Source organism: Chanos chanos, chromosome 5 (genome assembly GCF_902362185.1).
Source record: "Chanos chanos chromosome 5, fChaCha1.1, whole genome shotgun sequence".
NCBI lineage: Eukaryota > Metazoa > Chordata > Actinopteri > Gonorynchiformes > Chanidae > Chanos > Chanos chanos.
The window spans coordinates 15,659,470-15,680,879 of NC_044499.1; the positions used below are offsets into that span (position 1 = coordinate 15,659,470).

At 39.7% G+C, this 21,410-nt stretch overlaps 1 protein-coding gene across 1 annotated transcript; it reads right to left on the bottom strand.

The window, feature by feature from the left end:
- Positions 1-2,919: 2,919 nt before the first annotated feature.
- LOC115811225 (solute carrier family 12 member 7-like) lies at positions 2,920-19,966 on the bottom strand. The gene is made up of 26 exons (XM_030773341.1): positions 19,781-19,966; positions 14,576-14,679; positions 14,255-14,386; positions 13,405-13,551; positions 13,147-13,201; positions 12,896-13,026; positions 12,496-12,713; positions 12,146-12,357; positions 11,783-11,950; positions 11,070-11,168; positions 10,891-10,948; positions 10,365-10,539; positions 9,974-10,092; positions 9,749-9,847; positions 9,289-9,408; positions 9,040-9,144; positions 8,693-8,861; positions 7,770-7,965; positions 7,216-7,385; positions 6,926-7,057; positions 6,693-6,800; positions 6,265-6,378; positions 5,161-5,330; positions 4,998-5,012; positions 3,382-3,515; positions 2,920-3,243 (listed from the first exon to the last, which is right to left on the bottom strand). The coding sequence occupies exons 1-26, from the start codon at positions 19,884-19,886 to the stop codon at positions 3,152-3,154; spliced, it is 3,348 nt and encodes a 1,115-aa protein (XP_030629201.1). The 5' UTR covers positions 19,887-19,966; the 3' UTR covers positions 2,920-3,151.
- Positions 19,967-21,410: the final 1,444 nt, after the last annotated feature.

The window sequence follows — 21,410 nt, forward strand, 5'->3', positions numbered from 1 at the left end:
TCATTTGTGATATTTTACTACTTTACAAGGATCTCAGGTGAAAGGAAAAACTGCTATGGCAGAAGATAAGGTTCCAACAACTACTATTACAAAGGTGTATCGCAATATCCTCAAAGACAAATCCGCTTAAGTGTACTCGGCACAAGTTTGCCTAAAAGAGAAGAATACTTTGAATAAATGAAAGTTATCCAAAATCACTGTTCTTTCGACATACAAAATAACAGAAATATCAGATAAAACAGTAGACTATTGTTTTGACTTGGAAGGACTTGCTTTTGTTCATAGCAATTGCTTGGTCCAACTGCCTGAATGGCGAAATTGTCATTTTGTGTCAAATGTAGGTCGAGATATTTCCAATCATGCAATGATAATAATTAAGCCATTTACAGCTTCCAACGAAAAGTTTGGCACAAAGCAAAGACACAAGCTACTAAATGTGAAAACAAAATGCTTTTATTGTCTGAGGTTCTTGGACCTCCTCCCATCAAACCAGCCTGTTTAATGCACAATCCTATTAAAGCCGATTAGAGAAAAGAGCAGTTTGCAGCTTCTTCATCTCAAAGAAAATGATAAAATGCATATCAGTTTTTGTGAACAATGTGAATGAAAAATAATTATTTTGTAACTTCATTTACCCTTTCATTTGTGATCGCACAAATCATATCCACACACACACACACACACACACACATATACATACATACATGTGTTTATGTATACACACACACACACGTGTGTGTGTGTGTGTGTGTGTGTGTGTGTGTGTGTGTGTGTGTGTATGTATATATATGGCTTAAGGTTTAGGAAAAAGTAAAGAGGGGTTTTGGTGCAGAATTCACAGGCTATCACGTTTCATTTGTGAGAGGTAGAAAGAAAGAGTCCTCAGTGAGTCTCTGTCATGGGAAGAGTGACAGGTTGAGAGAGGGTGAGCAGACCTGAAGAAGACATTAGCACTGCATGCTCAGACACACAGTCACGCCACACTGACACTAAACAGTGGCTTTTTGTGCTGGTCTGGAGTGGGACAAATGCAGTAACTGTGAGCTGTTGAAATCAGTTACTAAAGCACATGATAAGAGACACTGCCAGTAGAAAGAACTGAAAATAGATGCTTGTGTGAAACACTGAGATCTCATGAACCGTGTGAGATGGAAGATGGTTAGGTCCTGCATGCTTCTAAATAGATGATAATATCATATTTTCTCTTTATTAACTTATTCCTGCATGAATCAGAATAAAGGTGGTTGGGGGAACTCAATGGTATCCGTGAAGGGAGCGGCTGCTGACTTGCCGAGTGCTATGCCAATGCTTCTTCTGAATTGTAAAGTACCGAGGCTTTGCTACTTGAAATTGCAATTTGGATGACACTAAGTGCATGATGCTCTGGATGCGTGATGTTAATGCCCTCTGCTGGGAAAAGGCTGAACTACCTTGTGCATTAAACCGCAGTTTCAACATTTACCCTTGACCTCATGCGTGAAACAAACTTGATGATTTTAAACATCAATATCAATCCAGTTTTATTAAAATATGAATATGTTTCATACAATATGGCAAAATACCTAACAGCAGTAAATCTATGTTTGAGAGATTTTTCAAAGAAAAATACAACATCTAACATTAAGAAAATTCCATTTACATGAAGAACGACAAAAGCTTCCAAGCAACAACCAAACATTTCCAAAAATCCTCCATAAAAAGGTCTCTCTTACAATCTCTTACATTCCCTATTTTCTCTTGCTCAGTGTAGGCTGAATTTCGAAAATCTGCTGTGCTGATCATTAAACGCTGCACAGTTAGGAGAGTATGTCAAAGACTCTCCTAACTGTGCAGTGTTGACCTGTTTTTCATCCAGGAAGACATGATGATATATTTCCACAGGTAATTAAATGAGGTTATTATATGTTTCGAAAAACTGCTGTGGTAAGTGAAACAGCGTGGTTTTCATATTTTCCAAAGCCTCCAAAACAATACCGTACACAACAGAAACATTTTCACACAGATCTGACTGAAATTCATGATCAGTTCATCTGGAAGATTCAACAGGTAAACCAAGGCTCAGTAGCTTCAGATTACCAAAAGCTACAGATACATGAAGGACGAGCAGCTTCCTTTTTCAGAGTACTGCACAGTGCTTGTTTATGGTGTAAGTAATGGTGAAGAGTATTGTGTGACTCCTTGGTCATTACTAAATGAAGCTGGTACACTGAAATTCAAGCTAATACATTCTTCTAACCTCAATCACATCTTTTAGGGAAAACATTTTATTCTTCCACACAATCAGTCTTTAAAATGAGACAAAGTCTACTTGCCCAAGTTAAATTTCCCTACAGATATTTCTTATGTTCTTGATTGTTTGCTGTGCGTTAGTCTGAAGATCACTGCGCCTACAGTGATATCAGATTTAGTTCAAATAGCAATGTATCAGATGCAGGCAGAACATCAGATGTCTCGGGAGACAAACGGGCTGATGTATTTCCGTGCAATTTGCAGAAATACTGAGGAGCAAGTTTAACTGCTTGAGTTACTTGATGAGAAAACTTTCTAACATGCTAACTTTTGATTGCAACTCATGGATGTTCTTTGGTTTAAGCAATACTGTATTACTGTGTAGTCTGAAGGGTAAAACACTTATTATCTAAAATCTCAATCAAAGAAAAAATCATGCTGACATATTCAAATGCTGTAATTAAAACATTGAAATAGATCAGAGATGATGTCACGGCCACTGTAGGTTAGCCAGCATAATCTACCCAGCCACTGACCAACTGGGACCAGACCACGTGTTCGGTTTACAGTATATATGCATATAAAAAGCTAGAGATATACTCTGGTGTTGAGGTCTTGTATGCCTAGAGGTTCTATGCTAAATGTATTGTATACTGAGGAAAAAGAGGATTGATTAAATAGATGCAGTTCTATTGCTTCTATTCTCTCAGGAGTGACAACTCATAATGCACAGTTCATAATGCATAAAGTGCAGGACAAAATTCTGTTTGGCATTCCATTCTAGTCTCACACTTTCATAAAAGTGCCTGCTCTCATTTCTCTAAGACAGTGAGGGATGATCCTCTTCTTTGCTGGCACTGTGCCTACTGTGTGGATGCCCAGTCCAGCCTCTTGGCATGCTTCTCCAGACCACACACTGTGGTTAAGAGTAAATAGTGACGACCTCCCTGCCACTACCACGCACCAGCAGCACACGGTCCAAACCCTCCAACAGAACCTCCAGAAACTCCATGTCTGTGAGGACATGATCAGGAAAAAAAAAAATGCACAGCAACAATAATGCATATTAAAAAACCTGTTCAATATAAACCATGCCACATTGTGACAGTCAGCTGGCTTGGGTTGAGAAGTTTTGGGTTGAAAAAAGGATACAGTTCTCATCACCACCCTTGTTTTTGGGTGGTCCAGGCATGTTCAGCAGCACCAGTTGTGCCCCTTGAGATTTACTGACTACAGCTTCATTAAGTTTGACAGCAGTGTGCATTCTTCTCACATTTGTCTGGTTCCTGAGGAAATATAGTGCTCATAATCACAGAGAGATTGTACCATTACAATCCTATTTTAATAACCTCATTTTAAACTTACCAGTCACTTGTGATTTGGCATGTTGGTCAAACATGCTTACATAAAAGATCCATAATTGATGGACAAAAGGATTCAGATTTGTATTGTTCAAAGATAATGATAAGAAAAAAATAGAACTGTGTAGAACTGTGTGTGAATCAGTTTGGAAAAAAAAGGATGTTTGGCATTTTGTATCATGTATTACATATTATAACAGCTAGTAAATACAATATTCTGGGCATCGCTGTCTGAAATGTTACCATTACATATCAGACAGCAGTCCCTCTTAAAACAAGCAGAAAAAGATGCCAGGCCACCACCGCAGAGACATGGGTTTGAATCCCGGTGGCATTGCTTCCCGCTTGGCTAGGCGTCCACCCAGGTGCAAGCAGTGGTGTTTATGGGTGGGAAGCCAGCAGGGGATTGCCTCCCCAGCAAGGGAGTTGGCTACTACAAAAACGGGCGTAAAGGGATAAAATCGTGCAAAACAATAAAAAAAAGAACATTTCAGTGTGTTAAAACATGTGGCTTTAGTGTGACTGATGCGAACGGTAAAAAAAGAAAAATGCATAGCTTCAATAACATATGAGTACAGGTCCTTTTCAAGCCTGGGTTATGCTGAGAAGGAAATGGAAAAAAAAGGCTATGTTGACAGAGAGAAAAATTCTGGAGCATGCCATTAGCTGAATAGTTGTGACTTGCTGGTCATTTTAAGACCCCTTTTCACAATCTTTTTAATTCGTCACAACTAGCCTACTAAAAATAATCTAATCATCTAATGGCTAGATAATTTGCAAAGCATCTGGACAGAAAGTTGTAAGAACAAGCAAGGCACCACAAACATACGCTTTCCAACGGTATCAAAATAAACAACATTTACAAAACAATCAATTAGTAATTAAAATTTGGCATCTCTTCCTTTTTTTTTTTTTTTAAATAATTTTTATTTTGCATCTCTTCTGCAATTTTCTCCAAATTAAAAATGCATTCTTGCAAAACATACATGACAAGCACAAATAAAAGCATTTCTCCATGCAACCTCAATGTTACAGCAGTACCTGCGGCACTGCCTCTGGAAAGCGTATGTTGGGTGATAATAATGCAAATGAATAGGCTACTTCTATGCTCATTCACTGAAAATAAGTTCCAGAGCTTAGACAACATGCTGAGGCTGGAGGAAGAAGAAAAAAGACTTTATGTCAGTAGCCCAGTGCTCTCACGGAAACTTAAACCACAATGACATGCTCTACCAGCACAGGTACAACGATACAAGCACACAGAGTCACCATGCACATTCTACTAAGATAAAGACACACACATACACCATGCATTTTGGGCACATTCATAGGCACACATGTTTGGACAAACGCAAACAATATATATATATACAATGCTACAGTGGGGAATAAGGAAATATGACTTACAGGTTCTCCCATTCTCTAAAAAGGAGAGAACAAAACAAAGTGAGTAGACACTTAAAATTTTTTAGCTCAAATCATGTTCTACCCTGCAGGTCTGAAATACACATCTTACTTTACCAACATCTTAAATTACTATGTGAAATACACCCGTACTGAGGCCACTTACGGTTTCATATTGAACATGTCCCGTACTGCCATGTTGCCTTCACGATTTCGGTTCCTCTCAGCAACCAGTTTCTCTTTGGTCCAGGTCATGTGGACACGGTCAGAGTTGGATGTGGATTTTTCTTTAATAGAGGCATGGGATTTTGTATTCCTGTCATGGATGAGTTGGGCCTGATGGAACAGGAGAGGAGCTGTTTAGCATGGACTAGTAATTCACACCACACAGTGTCAGAGAGGCTTATGATAGACAACACTAGGTGTTGGACAAAATGAAAAGTACTGTGGATAGCAGTAACTATGAACTCACTTAAAGTCATTTTAAAGCACTTATCATACTCACCATGGCTTTGTATTAAATCTAAATCAGATTTCATCTGTACTTCACAGCGTGCATACAGAGTCAAATTTGAGATTGTTTGTTATAACTGTACATACATTAAGTTTATTAAATACACACACTGTAAATTAAGTGGCCAGTGAATGTATGTCTTGTGCTTACCACAAATGCAAGTGGGACAGCGGAAAATAAAAAGAAATATTCTGATTAGTAAAATTAATGGCCAAGATGCAACAGAGCAAAATTCCAGGATGAAATGGGAAGTTTTTGAGGTCAGCTAGACAACCTGAGGCTTGTTTGGGTTTGAAGCAGGAACTCTCTCGGTCTCTATGGTAACACATGCAGGCAGGTTTACTGATGAGGTGAAGACTAACACTTTCAGAGCCACAGTAATGCTTATTTACATCAGAGCTCTGCCCATCTATCTTTCCATCCACCCTTGAGAGAAGCACTTTGACCACAGCCAGCTGGACAACTACAGCTGGCATCAATAACATTGTTTTGATTAGGATAGGATTGTGACTCTCTGTGGAAAAAATGCAGTGGCTTTGGCACAGTAGGCCTGGACATTACTCCACTGTAAGATATTATATATTTTTTTTCAGAATTGTAAGGTATTTTATAAGGCACCTGTGGCTCTGTTATGTCTGATATGCAAGGTTTGGGTTGGGATATGGAGATAGAATAGGCACCTCAGAGTGTTAGCTATGAATGAAAGGGATGTTTATATGGGATGGCAGTTGCATTCACGGGACATCACTAAACTACCTCTTCCTCCAGAGTGAGAATGCCTGGAACCTGAAGAATGCTGGGGGAGGTTCTTCCCCCAGCTGGCTTCTTTCTTTTGATAGAGCTGCGGGATTCATCAGTGATGCTCTGAATCTGGACAACCCCCATGTAGCACACAACCGCATAATGTTCATCAAAAGGACATAACTTTGGCCATGCTTCACACAGAGCAAATTCTGTCTACTGGAACCTCTAGTCCACTCCATCACCTCTCACACAAACATACAATACATACCCATTAACTTTACTTTTCACACAATTCAAGCTCTAACAAAATTAAAAGCTGGAAAGTCCTGCCGACTGGCTTAACTGTGGCCCCACATATACACCAATCAGCTCAAACCAATCAGCTTAAACGTTGTTTTAATGCATGCATCGTCAAAGGAAGTCAAGACAAAACCTGTTACCTCTCTCTCCCTCTCTGTCTTAGATAGCTGCATCTGCTTCAGCATCTGAGAGCGCTGTTCCATCACTAGCGTCTTCTCATAGGTGAAGGCTGAAATGTCACTCTCATGCTGATCAAGAGGAACAAAAACAACATAATTCCAAGTGGTGTATTAAGATAACTGCACAGCATCAAACATTTGGGTCTAATAGCATAGGGCTGTTTTCCTTTCTGAGAAGCAGAGTGCTGGCCTACCATCTCCACCACCTCTACTTCAGCATCCAGACGGAGGTGGTACAAGAACATCTGCAGATCTTTCTTCATCTGGATACTGTTATCATCCAAATGAGCCACAGTGAAGATACGCATCTTACACTTCCTCCAGACCTGAACAGGAAGAGAAAAAGAGTGAGACAGTGAACAGGAGAAAACTGTAAGAGGTCACTGAGGAATGATGGGGACAAAAGCAAACAAAAGTGGTACAATACAAGAAGGTGGCAAAATAAGGCTCCAAATGCGGAGGTGCATTCTGTCTGTTTTCGTACCTTGTGTTGGCGGAGCAGGAAGGGTAGCAGCATAAGTAAGCCTCCATCATGGACCACCCACCACACATCAATGGTGCCTTCACTCAGTCGCTCTTGGTTTTGTGGAAAATGGTCAATGTTCTTGGCAACCAGCAGGGCCTGGTGCACTGCAGTGGTCTCCCTTACTGTCTCTGTAGGATATAGGTTCTTGGATCAGCCTACTAAGCTGTACTTGAGAGTACACCTCTTAGCTATCGGGAATGGTGATACTTTTCAATTTTATATGAAACTTCAAATATATAACATTTTGCAGCCATGTAATCTACTTTTGTACTGAGGTGAAGACGTTGTTTTGAAAACTACACACTTCTGCCTTCATCACTCCTATCTCCTTTTCAGTGAAAATATTCAATGCACCTTAATTAAAAAAAACAACATTTAACCTCAGAAGGACCTGTAAACCACCCTTTAACACCCTTTTATCCATATTAACGGCCCCCAACATGGCAACATCTGGATCTCCTCTAAGAAGATTATCTGATTGTCAGCTCCAGAGGAGCATACAGTGCTCATACCGATGAAATTCTTCCAGGAGAGGGAGTCCTCAGTCTGTCTCCAGTTGCTGGGCCAGGCCATAAGCACTGCATTGTGTTTCATACCCCCCAACCCAGCTGACTGAATGAGGTGAGAGAAACCATCCCGCAGGTTAGAGGACACCACCACATGACAGAATCCTTTGGTTTTCTCTGCTGACATGCAGGCTTTTATGTTCTGCAGAGAGCGTGACAGAGAAAGAGAGAGAAATGTTTCTTTGAATGAGATCAATGAGATTGTAATCAGCATTTGTTCCCTTAACACATAAAACTCAATACATGTAACCCCTAGTAATCATTACATGCTTTGTCCTAAAGAAATCAATATGAAACTGACATCTACTTGTAAGAGATCTCTGGAAATGTACTCCCATGCCTGCTGTGATCGATCAAAAGAATTAAGTAATAAGAGAATATGCTCTTGCCACTAACTGACTTATTTACATTTTAATCAACAAACAGAATGAAGCACTGATTGTGACTATTAGACATGCTATACGTCAAAATTTGATCTATTGAAAACAGTTACTGAGGTTGCAGGCACGATAAAAAGAACGCAAGTGATAATAATAATAATAATAATAATAATAATAATAATAATAATAACAATAATAATAACATTTATTTACAGCCCAATATCACTATTTATAGTCTCAAAGGGCTTTACATATCTATAACAAAGTCAAATCAAAATTATATCATGCATAAGTTCGAGAAAATAGATAAGTCTTTAGTCTTGTTTTCAAGGTATTGAGAGAGTTTGCTTCTCTAACTTCTTTAGGTAAATCTTCTTTAGATAAGACATGCTCTCTCTGTTCCTATCTCTGTCTCTGCCTCTGTCTCGCTGTCTGTCTTTCTCTGTCTCTCTCTCTCTCTCTCTCTCTCTTTCTCTCTCACTCTCTCACCTCTTCAGAGCGTTTGGCATCGGCATCACGGGTCATGTAGGTCCCTTCCAGCACAGAGCTGATGATGGTCAGGCCGTTCCCTGCCTTAAGCTGTGAGGTGAAGGTAAGAAGCCTTGGGTGCTTCACCTCCAGGTCTGAGTCCAGATTCAGAAACACCAACAGCTGGGGCCTAGAGACACAGACCAGGGGGATAAAAGGAAGAAAATAAACCACATTAGCACCGGATAATTTCCAATGGTCTCTCTCAGAGTAGTCTACAGTCATAACCATTCCTACATTTGATCTCTTGAGCGAAGCAACAAAGGACTATTACATGTAATTTTGAATACTTCATCACATTTGTTCACCTCCAATTTTTGGTATGTAGTGGAGCCTCCTCTAGTTTAATAAGGGCATAGCGGGCAGCATTAAGGGACAGACCACGGATTCCATCACCCCACTCCTTCTCTGCCCTAAAGACAAGGGAAAAAAAAAAAAATCACAAACGGCCTCAAATTATCTTGATTTATCCATCGACCCGCTGCACTAATGCATTTTTAATGACTCTATAATCAGATGAAACAAACAAATAAACAAACAGAAAAAAACGATCTTACCCTCTGTACTCAATGTACTTGTACAGGCATCCAGCAATCACCATGACAACCAGAGCATAGTACCATGATGAGACGAACATAAGGGAGAGGCAAAGACTCATCCCAAGAAAAGACAGGGTCCTGAGGGAAGGGAACCAAAATCACTGCCGCATATTCTAAAACTTTACATATCAGCTGTTGATTGCAATCTTTCAGAATTACACATCACGAAATATGGCTGCAACAAAGTGATCACTGCAGATCAAGAGTAGCTAAAGCCAGTGAATAATCTATTGTTTGTGAAATAATGAGATAGTTATTTTGATACCATTTTGAAAGGGTAGTGAAATATCAGGATGAAATATTAGGGCATAATAAGAGTGTCCAGGCTTTGTAATGGAGTGACATGAGAATATGCAATGGTGCCATTATTATTTCAGTATTTTAAAAAATTAAATCATTAATGGAATATATGACTCACCAATGATAAAATTTAAACCTTGGCCTCCAGTTGGGAGTGTGTAACAGTGTTTGGATTGCACATGCCAGATTGACAAACAGGTAGCTCATCAAGAAAAACCTGTACCAGGTAAACAATGAGACTATTAACCTCATACCAAATAGTTAAAGCATACTGTAATGGAATCAACCACATTCTATTGGTGAAGACAGAACAAGGAAGCAGCAGTGGGGAAAACACACCCACATTGACAAAATCGGAGCAACATCATCCAAAGAGGCAATAAGAATCCCAATCTCACAGATTCCTACAGTCAGTAGCAAGCCCCATGTTGGCTCTCCATTAGATTTCCCATGACCAAAAACCTGCCAGTGGAAGACACAATCCTATCAGTGGATGTGGTATTCCTTTGTCTACTGGTACACGTTATGTTCATATGAGTGTAAGACATTGTCATTTCATTGCTTTGTTTTTGAAGGTTACGTACTGTACTCAGATTAATTACTAGACATACAGATAGAACTGTTATAAGTTTATGCCTCTGCAGAATTTCTGGTATCTTGATGTTATGTTTTATATTGCAGTATGTACATCAATTGATCACTTGTTAGGTCCTAGTGACGGTGTCTGCACTCACCCGCAGGAAGGGGGCGATACGATCACGTGCTATGGCCTGAAGAATCCGAGGAGCGGCAGTGAGGCTCTGCAGCCCCGCCCCACAGCAAGAAAAGAAGGAACCAATCACAATTACCGAGGGTGATGGCCAAGCCAGTGTGCCAATAACCAAGTTGTTTTTCACTGAATCTCCACACCTGGCACGGGAAATGAGTTTACACAACATACAAGTCCACACTGAGTATATATGTCCACAGGTAGAACAGTTACACTGTATTTTGACACTTTGTTTTTGTAATAATGCAAATTAAACAAAAGCTTTTAATAAAATGAACATGTCAAATATGTTTTATTGTCTTAGATGTATGCTTAAACTGCATTGTACTGATTGTAAATTGACATCCTTACATATAGACACTGAAACCTCACTTGTCTATTTTCTCAAGTGAAGTTTCCATAAGATATGCTCATATCAAACAACAAACACAATAAAAGTGTGCTTCATGCACTGAGAAAACACAGTTAAACTGTCAAGATACGACACTTACTTGTCTCTCAATACCACACCTTCAAAACAGGCACCAAAAAGCACCACACAGGTCATGTCTGTGAGTCATGATTCAGGGAGAAATGCTTCACCATATCAAAGTGTTAAGTGAGATTATATGTTATACGCTCTCTTTCGTTGTGGTATTTTATCTTTCCAGGTAGACTTTGAGAAGGATACAGAGAAAGGATGTGGTTGCTATGGCCAGAATGGTGCCAGTGGGGATCGACTTCTGAGCATCCCTGAGATCTCCTGACCGGTTGGATCCTGCCATTATTCCTACAAAAAAACAGATTGAAGACGGTCAAGACTAAGTTATAGATTCAGATAGAACATTATTGTATTTAAGCAATGGAACCCGTTGCTTTGCACTTAATTACACAAATACAGATAATGAGAGGTTATATAATTCACTCATATTATCCTTTTGCAAGTAAGTGTAACACTGTAAGGGATGCAAAATAAGTCTGAAATGAGCTCTTAAATGTCAGCGCCATTTTTTGTGGTATTGATGACTATAACTCAGAATCTGCTTTAAGAGTCTGTTGTCATTAATGTGTATTGCCTGATACTGTCAAAATCCATGTTTTGGTTATTATCATACGCATGTTTGCGCATTCAGTTGCTGGAATTCTCGACTGGATACAGACACGAGTGCATGCAATGTCACAAATAGTTCTTTGGGCAGTATTATGGCCATGAACTCATTCAGCTGTATGACTGAAAAAAGAACACGCTTTCCAAATTTTCCTGATCTAACCACAACAGTTTCAGTACTCAGCCTAGCCTCTTATCAGGAGGGTGTTTTTGAGATAACCCTTTTGCACATTCACCAATGTTTGAGGACATTCCAGAAGCATGACAAATCCTTTAGCAGTCAAAGCTGCTCTCACCTGTGACTGAAGGGAAGTATATGCCCACCAGCAGTGTGAAAAAGGTGGCCATGTCACTGGACACATAAAATGTGTTGAAATTTTCAGAGAGATCTGGTGCAGGGACTGATGTAAGATTCTTCTTCTCTATCAGCATCCCACTAGGTCCATATTCTCCCCACAAATTATCTGGACGACACAGACATTCAATCTCTATTAATCAGTCAAACTTAGTTTTATATCTGTATAAACAGTACTGAGATATGAACAGATCTGGGTCCCAGATATTCCCTTATTAGATGAGATGTTTTCCATTCAAGTCATGTTATATAATCACCTTAATAAGACTTTGTGTTCTCTCTATCATTTTATAAAAGCAACTACCTGAAATGACTCCACTTAGCAGTCCTGGGACGCCCAGAATCTCAGTCACATTGTTGAGAGTAAAGTAATCATCACATGTGGCGTTAAGCCACGGACCATCACAGAACAGCCTCCACAGATTGGTGGTGTAAGTCACGTTGTCGATATCCTCCGTTTTCATACATTTGTCAATGTCTTTATTTTTTAAGGTTCGGTTTCCTAGTAGACAGATTCTGTTGGATTAAACAGAATTCGTTCCTTTAGGGCCGTACTCCTTTCGAATCCTTATGAGGTCTTTTTGTATTGACATGTTAGATCAGAGTGAAAGGATGTAAGAAAGAGCATGTTTGGAATTCATGTTGCAGACTCACGGGAAATCAGGTGGTTCGATGACTGTCTTGATGACACCAGCGTAAATGGCCATGATGGACAGCACCACGCAAGCCAGGAAGACCAGCGCTAGTTTGTTGACATATTTAACCCCAACAAACACTACCAGGGCCATGAGAACCAGGCAGCAGGTCCCATAGACACGCATGTTATTGGGCATATTATCCTCAAACAAAACTGCATTCGGCACTATGTATATCTGTGACCCACAAACCGGGCAGAAAAAGATACAGATGAAGGGACAAAGAGATACACTGTCATGTTTTAGGTGGGTTACATGTGATAAAAGCAGACATCATCAGATTGTGCAATGTACTGTCTTTCCCCTTGCCCCTGCAGACATACATACTTTTCAACCCAAACTAACAGGGATTGTCTCACCAGAAAGATCTCAATGGTGCCCAGTATGTACATTGAGCCAGCAAAAGTGGTTCCCAGGTAGAAACACAAACCAACAGCCCCTCCAAATTCTGGACCCAAGGACCTGGATATCATGTAATAGGAGCCACCAGCTAGAGTAGGAAATGCATTTGAAATATTTAAAAGGTAAACTGCCCTGCTGCTTACACCCAAAGATGTTGAAAATTGTAAAACAATTAACGGGTTTATTGATAGGCTAAATGAAAACATACCTGGCACTACTCCATTTGTCGCTATGGCACTCATCGAAATAGCAGTAAGCATAGTCTATGACATATAAAAAGGACATAAAATTAAAATAAGAAAATGAGTCCAAACTATTTTAGTTTGTCTCAAACATACCAGAATGATGAGAAAAGCAATGATTCTGAAATAACTGAAAATGATTCTCCCTCGATTCATGACAGGCATATACATCTTAAATGTTCAAAATTAATCATTTTTGAACATCTCTGCTTCAGGATACTCACACAAGCACAACACATGAAGACCATGGCAAAGGACTCCAAGATGCCAGCTGTCCCCACTATCCAGGGTAGTCGCAGGAAAAGAATGACACCCAAGATGTTCTGCATGCATGGCAGGTAGACGCCGATGAAGGTGCCCATTTGAGGAACCTGTAGAATCAAGGGAAATGAGATAAAGGACTGAGTCTACCTGAAACAAAGGGCCAGATATGGAGATGGGTTGCATGAGGGAACACCACTATAGAGACAGGGGCACCAGCAGAGGTAGGCTGTGGGGAAATGAACTGAAAGTGGATGCTGGGAGGAGTGAAGATGTCAGACTGAGCCAGGAGAAAGGAAAAGCAATAGTGTTGTTAACAATGCATGTGAAATGAATGTGGTTTTATGAATGTAACATTTCCATGTCTGTCCAGGGTAAAGGGTGGAGCCAAACAAGAAAGAGCTAGTTCTTTCTGATGAGTCAACTTCCTCCCAAGGCTGAGAGGTGCAGGAATCTTTCCTGTTACTATCTTTGTGGTGTTCAGTCCCAGGATTCCATGAAGCTGTTAAGGTTGCAATAACACTATATGACTTAAGGCCACACATCCAAGGTATCTGCTCCAACTGAGCATCAGTTTAACTGAAATCACAAATCAGTTTGTCCCATCTCAAAGAATAACAATCTTACAGAACCCATCAAAGATGTCTAACTGAAAACTGGTTGTGCCATGTTGCACTTTGTTCATTACTCTGTGAAAATGAACATATTTTTAACTAATATGAAACATGTTTTTTTTTTTTTAATCCAAATGAAAATTCTGTAACCACAGGCAGGTCTGACTGTGAGTCCTCTGCCATTGGTTTGATGACATACCTGAATGGCAACCCTCTTCACTCCATCCTCATTTTCAGCCTCCTCATGCTCGATGACACCCTGGGTCAGGTTGGTGTAGTTTGCCAGTTTGCTGAGAAAAGATGCCACCATAGGATTGCTGTCCATCTCTTCCTGTGTTTTGGGAAATACAACACAATCGTGTGAGAAAAACACCATTGATACAACAAAGAAAATGCATAGAAACTAATTCCTTTTTTTGACTCACTTGACTCATAATTCGAGATAAGTGATCCCTTTAAAACAGTGATGATGTCAGCATAGATGCATATAGAAAAAAATTATCTATATCATAAAGAATACCTCAAAGAGTGCCATATTCTTTCCATCATAATAATGCCTGGTATCATAGTCTGACGTTGTGATGAATGGACTGTCCACTGTTGGAGATTCATCTCCTGACAAATTAAATAAAAAGAAGAAACGCACAAAAAACAGATTGATCTCCAACGTGTTTTAAAATTCACATCAAGAAAACATACAGAAACATTCATATTCATACTGAGTATGAGACAGGCTGTTTTAATAATGGAAAAGTCCAGCAGTATTTAGAAACCTGCATTTCTCAGATTACACCATGTTATACAGGTTTTCAAAGCGTTTGAACTCAGTGGGGCATCCTAAGACCAAACAGTGAAAGGGTTTATAGAAATCCATTATGTTGCATCAGATGCATGTAGTCATTTAACAGAGCCTGTATTTTGACATGGCATAATGCTGCCACACAACAGCTATCTCTTGCTATGGTGGTGAAAAATACACAACAATATAGAACTAAATGCTTCACATTTAAAAAATACAAATCAGTATGTATAAATATCAATTAACGTTTAAATGCAGCGGTAAAATCCAGGACTTTCAGATTCTCTTCAAGTGAATTTAAAAGCACAGACTGAAGGATAAAGTCTTTAACGTCCTTACAGCTCCCAGGATGTTTGGGCACAGGTTGCTGACTCAGTCAAGTCACCTGATAGCAGCACTGATAACGCTGATGAGACTATTCTGCATTGTGCTCATGTCTGTGCATATGTAAGTGCACATACACACACACACACACACACACACACACACACACACACACACACACACACACACTCACACAGGCATGCCAACACAAAGACAGACAAGAATCGTTATGAAATACTCCTTGTCTACTAACCGTGTTTATTGCATTCCTCAGATTGACACATAGCTTATTGCTTAATTGTAAAAAATATAGAGAGTGCTGCAGTAAAAGTACAGTGACCGTATCAATACTTTAATTTGTAAAACCAAACCATTCTTGAGTCAATTATCAACCTGGTGCTGATGAGTCATAGCAATTCTGGTCTGAAATCACAGTTACAGCCACACAGTGCTGAGAGAACAGCAATGCAAACTCAATGAGTAAAATACAGTGTTATTGTAAGAAACGTGTTTACAACCAGGTTCTTTTTAAAATTCATGATTTTATTACAGATGCTGTTTTATTTGGCCTCAGACTGCGACTGTCACCTCAGTCCAGTCTGAAAGAGTGTCCAGACTCCCAGCTCTGTCAATTATATACTAATCACATAATTCTCATTAATGGGAAAGTGGTGTTTTACAGTCTCTATATAAATAAAGGACAGTGCAAGCTATAAGATCTTAATCTCTCACTGTTGCAACAGTCCAGCAAGCTGAATGTACCTGTGTACCACTGAGATCCAGGACGAGACAGACACACAAACACACACACAAACATACATGCACACACAACCACAGAGAGACAGAGAGAGAGAGAGAGAGAGAGAGAGAGAGAGAAGTTAACATTGTCCAGAGAGAGAGAGGAAACAAAGACAGACAACGTGTTATGAAGTGTTTGTGGTCTGTGGATGACAACAGCTGAATCTGAAAGAAGTTGTAAAATTAAACTTATTCAGAATTAGGTAAAATGTCAGACCCTGGGAAATCATTTATTTTTCAGAGGAACTTTCATTTATGAGGTTTCCCAGGAGTACCAGTGTTGCAAATACACTGTACAAACACTCTAACTGCCCAAACTGTTCATACAAAGGAAGTTAAGAAATCTTTATTGGACAGTATTTATTGAACAGAAACCACGTTGCAAGGTTAATAATAAAAAAAACCCTAACAATTAAACTTAACCAGTTTCCATGTACCAACATGTGACACATCAATACATGGAAAATGCAGCACATTCAGAATAAGATCCCAATGTCAAGGGAATGCTGAATGGAATTCTGTCAGTCCAGTGTTGTGATCACCTTACAGACACTGAGAGAGACAAAGAGAGAGAGAGAGAGAGAGAGAGAGAGAGAGAGAGAGAGAGAGAGAGAGAAAGAGAGAGAGAGAGAGAGAGAGAGAGAGAGAGGGAGAGAGAGAGGGAGACAGAGAGGGAGAGGGAGAGAGAGAGAGAGAGAGAGAGAGAGAGAGGGAGAGAGAGGGAGAGAGAGCCCTACACAGTCCTACACAGATCTCACATTTACTGAGATCTGCCCAGCAGCACTGATTCCCTGTCAGACTCAGCACCAAAGCCATGAAAAGAGCTGAACCCAATTTTCTCTGCTTTTGAAAGTGTGCCCATGCCAAATAACATCATACCATAACCACGATTACGACAAAGCAGAATTAAATCAGTGACTGGGAACCTGAATGAAATGAGTTGTGCTGCCGGGCAAAGTCACACGAGACAGTGTACCAGTGCTGTCAGTCTTGTAACTTCAGACTGTTATTGTTTAGGCCAATCCTGTCCAAGGGCCACACCAGGTCTTTTTCCATCGCAAATACACAACAACCAGAATGGGTATGCGACGAAAAACTTTACAGGCATCACAAACATCCTTTTCCTGGAAACTATTTCCATGTGAAAGTACTCCACACTTTCCTTTTACGTCAAGACCATTCTCTATCCTGTGCAACGCATGTCATAAGGAATATGAAATCTCACAGGGGATTAGCATGTTACTCCAGACAACAAATACAGGATTCTCTGTTGTCCTTGACCCAACTGTACTGCCAGCTGAGATATGAGAGATGCTGAATCTGCATGCCATCTCCATTCATGCGCTTTCTTTACTTTCAAACACTTCTGTAGATGTATTTTTACTGGTAGCTTACAGTGTATAGAACTGGTGCAGCCTACAAACATTTACAGCTTAACCAAATTTGCTCTGTTAAATATGCGCATACAGATTTTACTGTAGTGTTGTATTTCTGTCTTGGAAAAACTAGCAAAGAGAGAGTGAGTCATGTGAAATGTAAACATAAACACAAAAATACCCCTGAGATTTCTTTCTCTCTTTCTAGTGACAGATAGAGAACAACAAATCTGACTTTGAAAAATGTTTGTTTCGTGTTGATCCCAAGATACAAGTGCTACTACCTTAGTAGATTTAGCCAGCAAGGAAGTGTTCGTGTTACATAACATATTACACATTTTACACTTTTGTTTTTCTGTGTACTCGTGTGCATGTAAACAGTAACCATTTCATAGCAATAAATCCAAGAATCTACCAACATGACAGGAGCCTCTTTCTCTCTCTGCTCTCACATGCTCAGGCTTTGCTTTATTCTGAAAGAAATGTAAAGAGCACCTTACTTGTAATTATTTTATTTATTAAAACATACAGAGTTTCTCTCTATATTCTTTTTCTCTCACGTTGCTTGTCAAATCAATGTACACTTCCTTTTCTGATTGCTACTTCTTTCTTTCTTTCTTTCTTTCTTTCTTTCTTTCTTTCTTTCTTCTCAGCTTTTCCTCTCAGTCTAATCTGTTCACCACCATACAGCATTATTCAGTAGAGAAGGCAACATAAAGATGAACATAAGACCTGAGCCCTGAACGAGCAGCAGTGAGGAGAAAGAGAGGCAGGGAAAGTGGGAAAGGGAGGGACAGTTTTAGTGAGGGGAGCTGAAGGTAGATACTGGTAGTACTACTGTAGGTACTGCTGGGTAGGCAGGGGTGTAGGTCATGGGTATGTAATGTCATGAGCGATATATTTTTTCAGAGTTTTGTGTTTATGCTTTTTTGTTTCAGTTGCATCTATCTGTAGTTCTCATTTGCTTTTTGGGATTTTTTTTGTTTTTAAATATTTTCCATTATTATGAATCCCCCTCTCTCAGTAGATAAAAGTACTTCCATTTCCTTGCAGTGTGACTGCATAGTGCCATCATTTTCTGACTGTAAACTGCGTGTAGAAAACTCAAAATACACATTGAATCGATTTCAATAATGCACAGAATTCACTGAAACTGTTCAGACAGATTAAAGGGAGAAATCCTCCACTCAAAGAGAGGAGGCAGTGAAGTAATGCAAGTGCTATAGGTTTTTACTTGAATTGGGAAAAAAAAACACCACAGATTAGGTTCCAGAGAGAAAGCAGCATCACTGAGCCTGGTTGCCTTGTAATGAGAGAGCGTGTGAGGTTTGGTTGATCTGGAAACAATCAGTTTAGCCATGGGAAGCCAAAAAACCAAGGCAATCATTAAAGATATGGACATGTAGGAAGACAGCTGATTTGAAACAAATGCAGGAGACACAGACAAACAAAAAACTCCTATATAGGTGTACTCCACACAACAAACACATAACGTAAAACGCTCTAATGTAAATGTTTAGATAGAAAAGTCAACTGGAATTGGGTGTCACTGACTAAAATATTTTTAAAAACAAAACAAAACAAAAACCACGAACTGCCTCAGGTATGAAGATCAAATGACATTGGTTTATATATATATATGTGTTCAGGGTTGTTTAAGTTCAACATGCTATTGATGCTGAATTCAAGATCTCAGGAAACAAATGCAAGGCTTTGTGTTTTACACTAAGCCAATCCTTAACAAAGCAAAGACACTTAAAGAGTCACACTTAAGAAAAGAAAGAAAATGAATCACAAACATCCTCAACAGGGAGCCAGTGTTGCCTTCAAAGGACAGTCTTCATTTACTGTTCCTGAGTGGGTGTGGCAAATAAACACATGCTAATCTATTACCAAAAACTGCTACAGAAGTTATGGTGAATGAGGCTGGAGGTCAAGTAAGTTTAGACCTTTGTTGTCATTACAAATGTGATATAAGTCTGCTCTTCTAAAGCATATTATATATGCTAGCAGTAGAAAAACATCTGAAAACAAGAGACAAAGAGAATGAAAGTGAGAAGAGACAGAAAAGGGAATGAAAGGGAGAGAGAGAGAGAGAGAGAGAGAGAGAGAGAGAGAGAGAGAGAGAGAGAGAGAGAGAGAGAGAGAGAGAGCAAAAGAGAGCAAAAGAGAGCAAAAGAGAGCTCAGGAAACAGCCACTTGTTTAAACTCCAAGAAACTCATTTAAAAAAATCAAAAGGTTCTTGAGGTCATTCTTTTTTGAAGGGGTCATAAACCTAAACACCTAAACACAAGTCCGCGGTACGAGTCAAGGTGAAAACAAAGAGCTCCCACAGAGAACTGAGCATGTCTGGGCCAGACCTCAGAGCCACAGTGTAATATAAGGGTGTGTTTCCCAAAAAGCCCTCACCCGAATGTGGTCTGTGAGATATACCTAGCTCTCTCTCGTCCCCTTCTCTCACAGCTCTGTCTTCACTGTCTTGATGTGGGTCTGTGCTATCCTCCACCGGCACCACTGTGAAGTTTGTGGGCATTTTCAGTCCTCGCACATGTGCTCCAAAGACGTGTGAGTGTGTCCTTCTTCCCAGTCCCAAGACTCCTTGTCAAAGTTCGATGTCCTCTCTCTCTCTCTCTCTCTCTCTTTCTCTCTCTCTTTCTCTCTCTTGCTACTATCGTTTGAGGTCTTTGGACCCATGTGATGTCTCTAACCAAATAAGGAAGATTGCACAACTCCTCCCACTTGGCAAAAGAAGCCTACTTCTCCCATAACACTATTGTAAAGGGGGTTGACTTCCTGGTTTTTTGTTTACAGCTTTTCCTACTTAACCTGTGGGCATTGAGAGAGAGGACTGATTGCCTGTGGTGTCAAAGTCATTAGAGAATCATGGAAGTAATGAGAACAAAGGACAGCAGGTTGTGGTAGTGCTGGAAGCCTCCACAACCACTCCTGACAGCTCTAAGGGCAACCTGTGGAACAATCACTCCATTCAGTTTGTTGCAAGTGTGGAAACTTTTTTTTTTCTTTAATGTCTTCTGAAGATTAGCCAAAAGAAGCTAATGTATGATTAGCCACATTTTTAATGATCACAAGTGACGAAAGTCTAACATCTCAGCAATGTGCAAATTTGACCACCCTACAGTTATAAAAACAGGTTTGGGTGGGTCTTGTAAAAGTAAATCATTAAGTGCATCAGAGATTTACGTGAGTGAACTGTCTGTTGGTTTAAAACATTAAACATTAAAAAAGTTTAAAACATTACTTAAAAAATCCCTTCTCATCCAGAACAACACATACTGCAATAAGTCACAGAAAAATGAACAGTCTATATGTACCATAGGCCTGCAAACAGTAAAATCCTGTGTAAACAAGCTTGTTTAAAATGCACCAGAGCAGTAGAAGCACACCAAAATCTCCAGTGAGTTAAGTCTGCATTCTGGAAAGCTTAATGTTTCCATAACTAATAAATAAACATATTTCAGTAGGTACTGACCTTTTCAGAACAGTTATCTTGTAATGAAAGGGCAAGCCATTTCCATCACTTAATATGGATGTATTTTTATGTAAATTCAGAAATCTTAGTGGGCAGCAGTTTATTTGAATGTGATTAGGATGTTATAATGAGACTACTTTACCTTTTGTGGTTTGGAAATTCAGGTTTGGAAATCCTCTAACTCAGATTAAACTTTGCCGGCGTTCCCTGAACCTGTGCCGATTTCTTCCCCTCAAAAATGCTGTCTTCTATTGCCCCCTAATGGTCATCTGAGAAATAAACTCAATTTCCTCATGGCAGAAAAAGGAACTGTTGTCATCATATTCTATACGTGAAACATCTCTGGTCATGGTGATTTGTTGCATCTGACTGGCTTTGATAGCTGAGTTCCAGCACTGTGACATTAAGAATGCTGCTGGTACCTGAGCCCTCAATTTAGCTGCTTCACTTTTTGTTTTCAAGGCGCTCCCATTCGTTAAGCCAATCACAGCGCTCATGTGTCCAGTGGGATACATTAAATCAAATCCACTGGATCGCATTAAATCTCAATCAACAGAGCTGATTTAG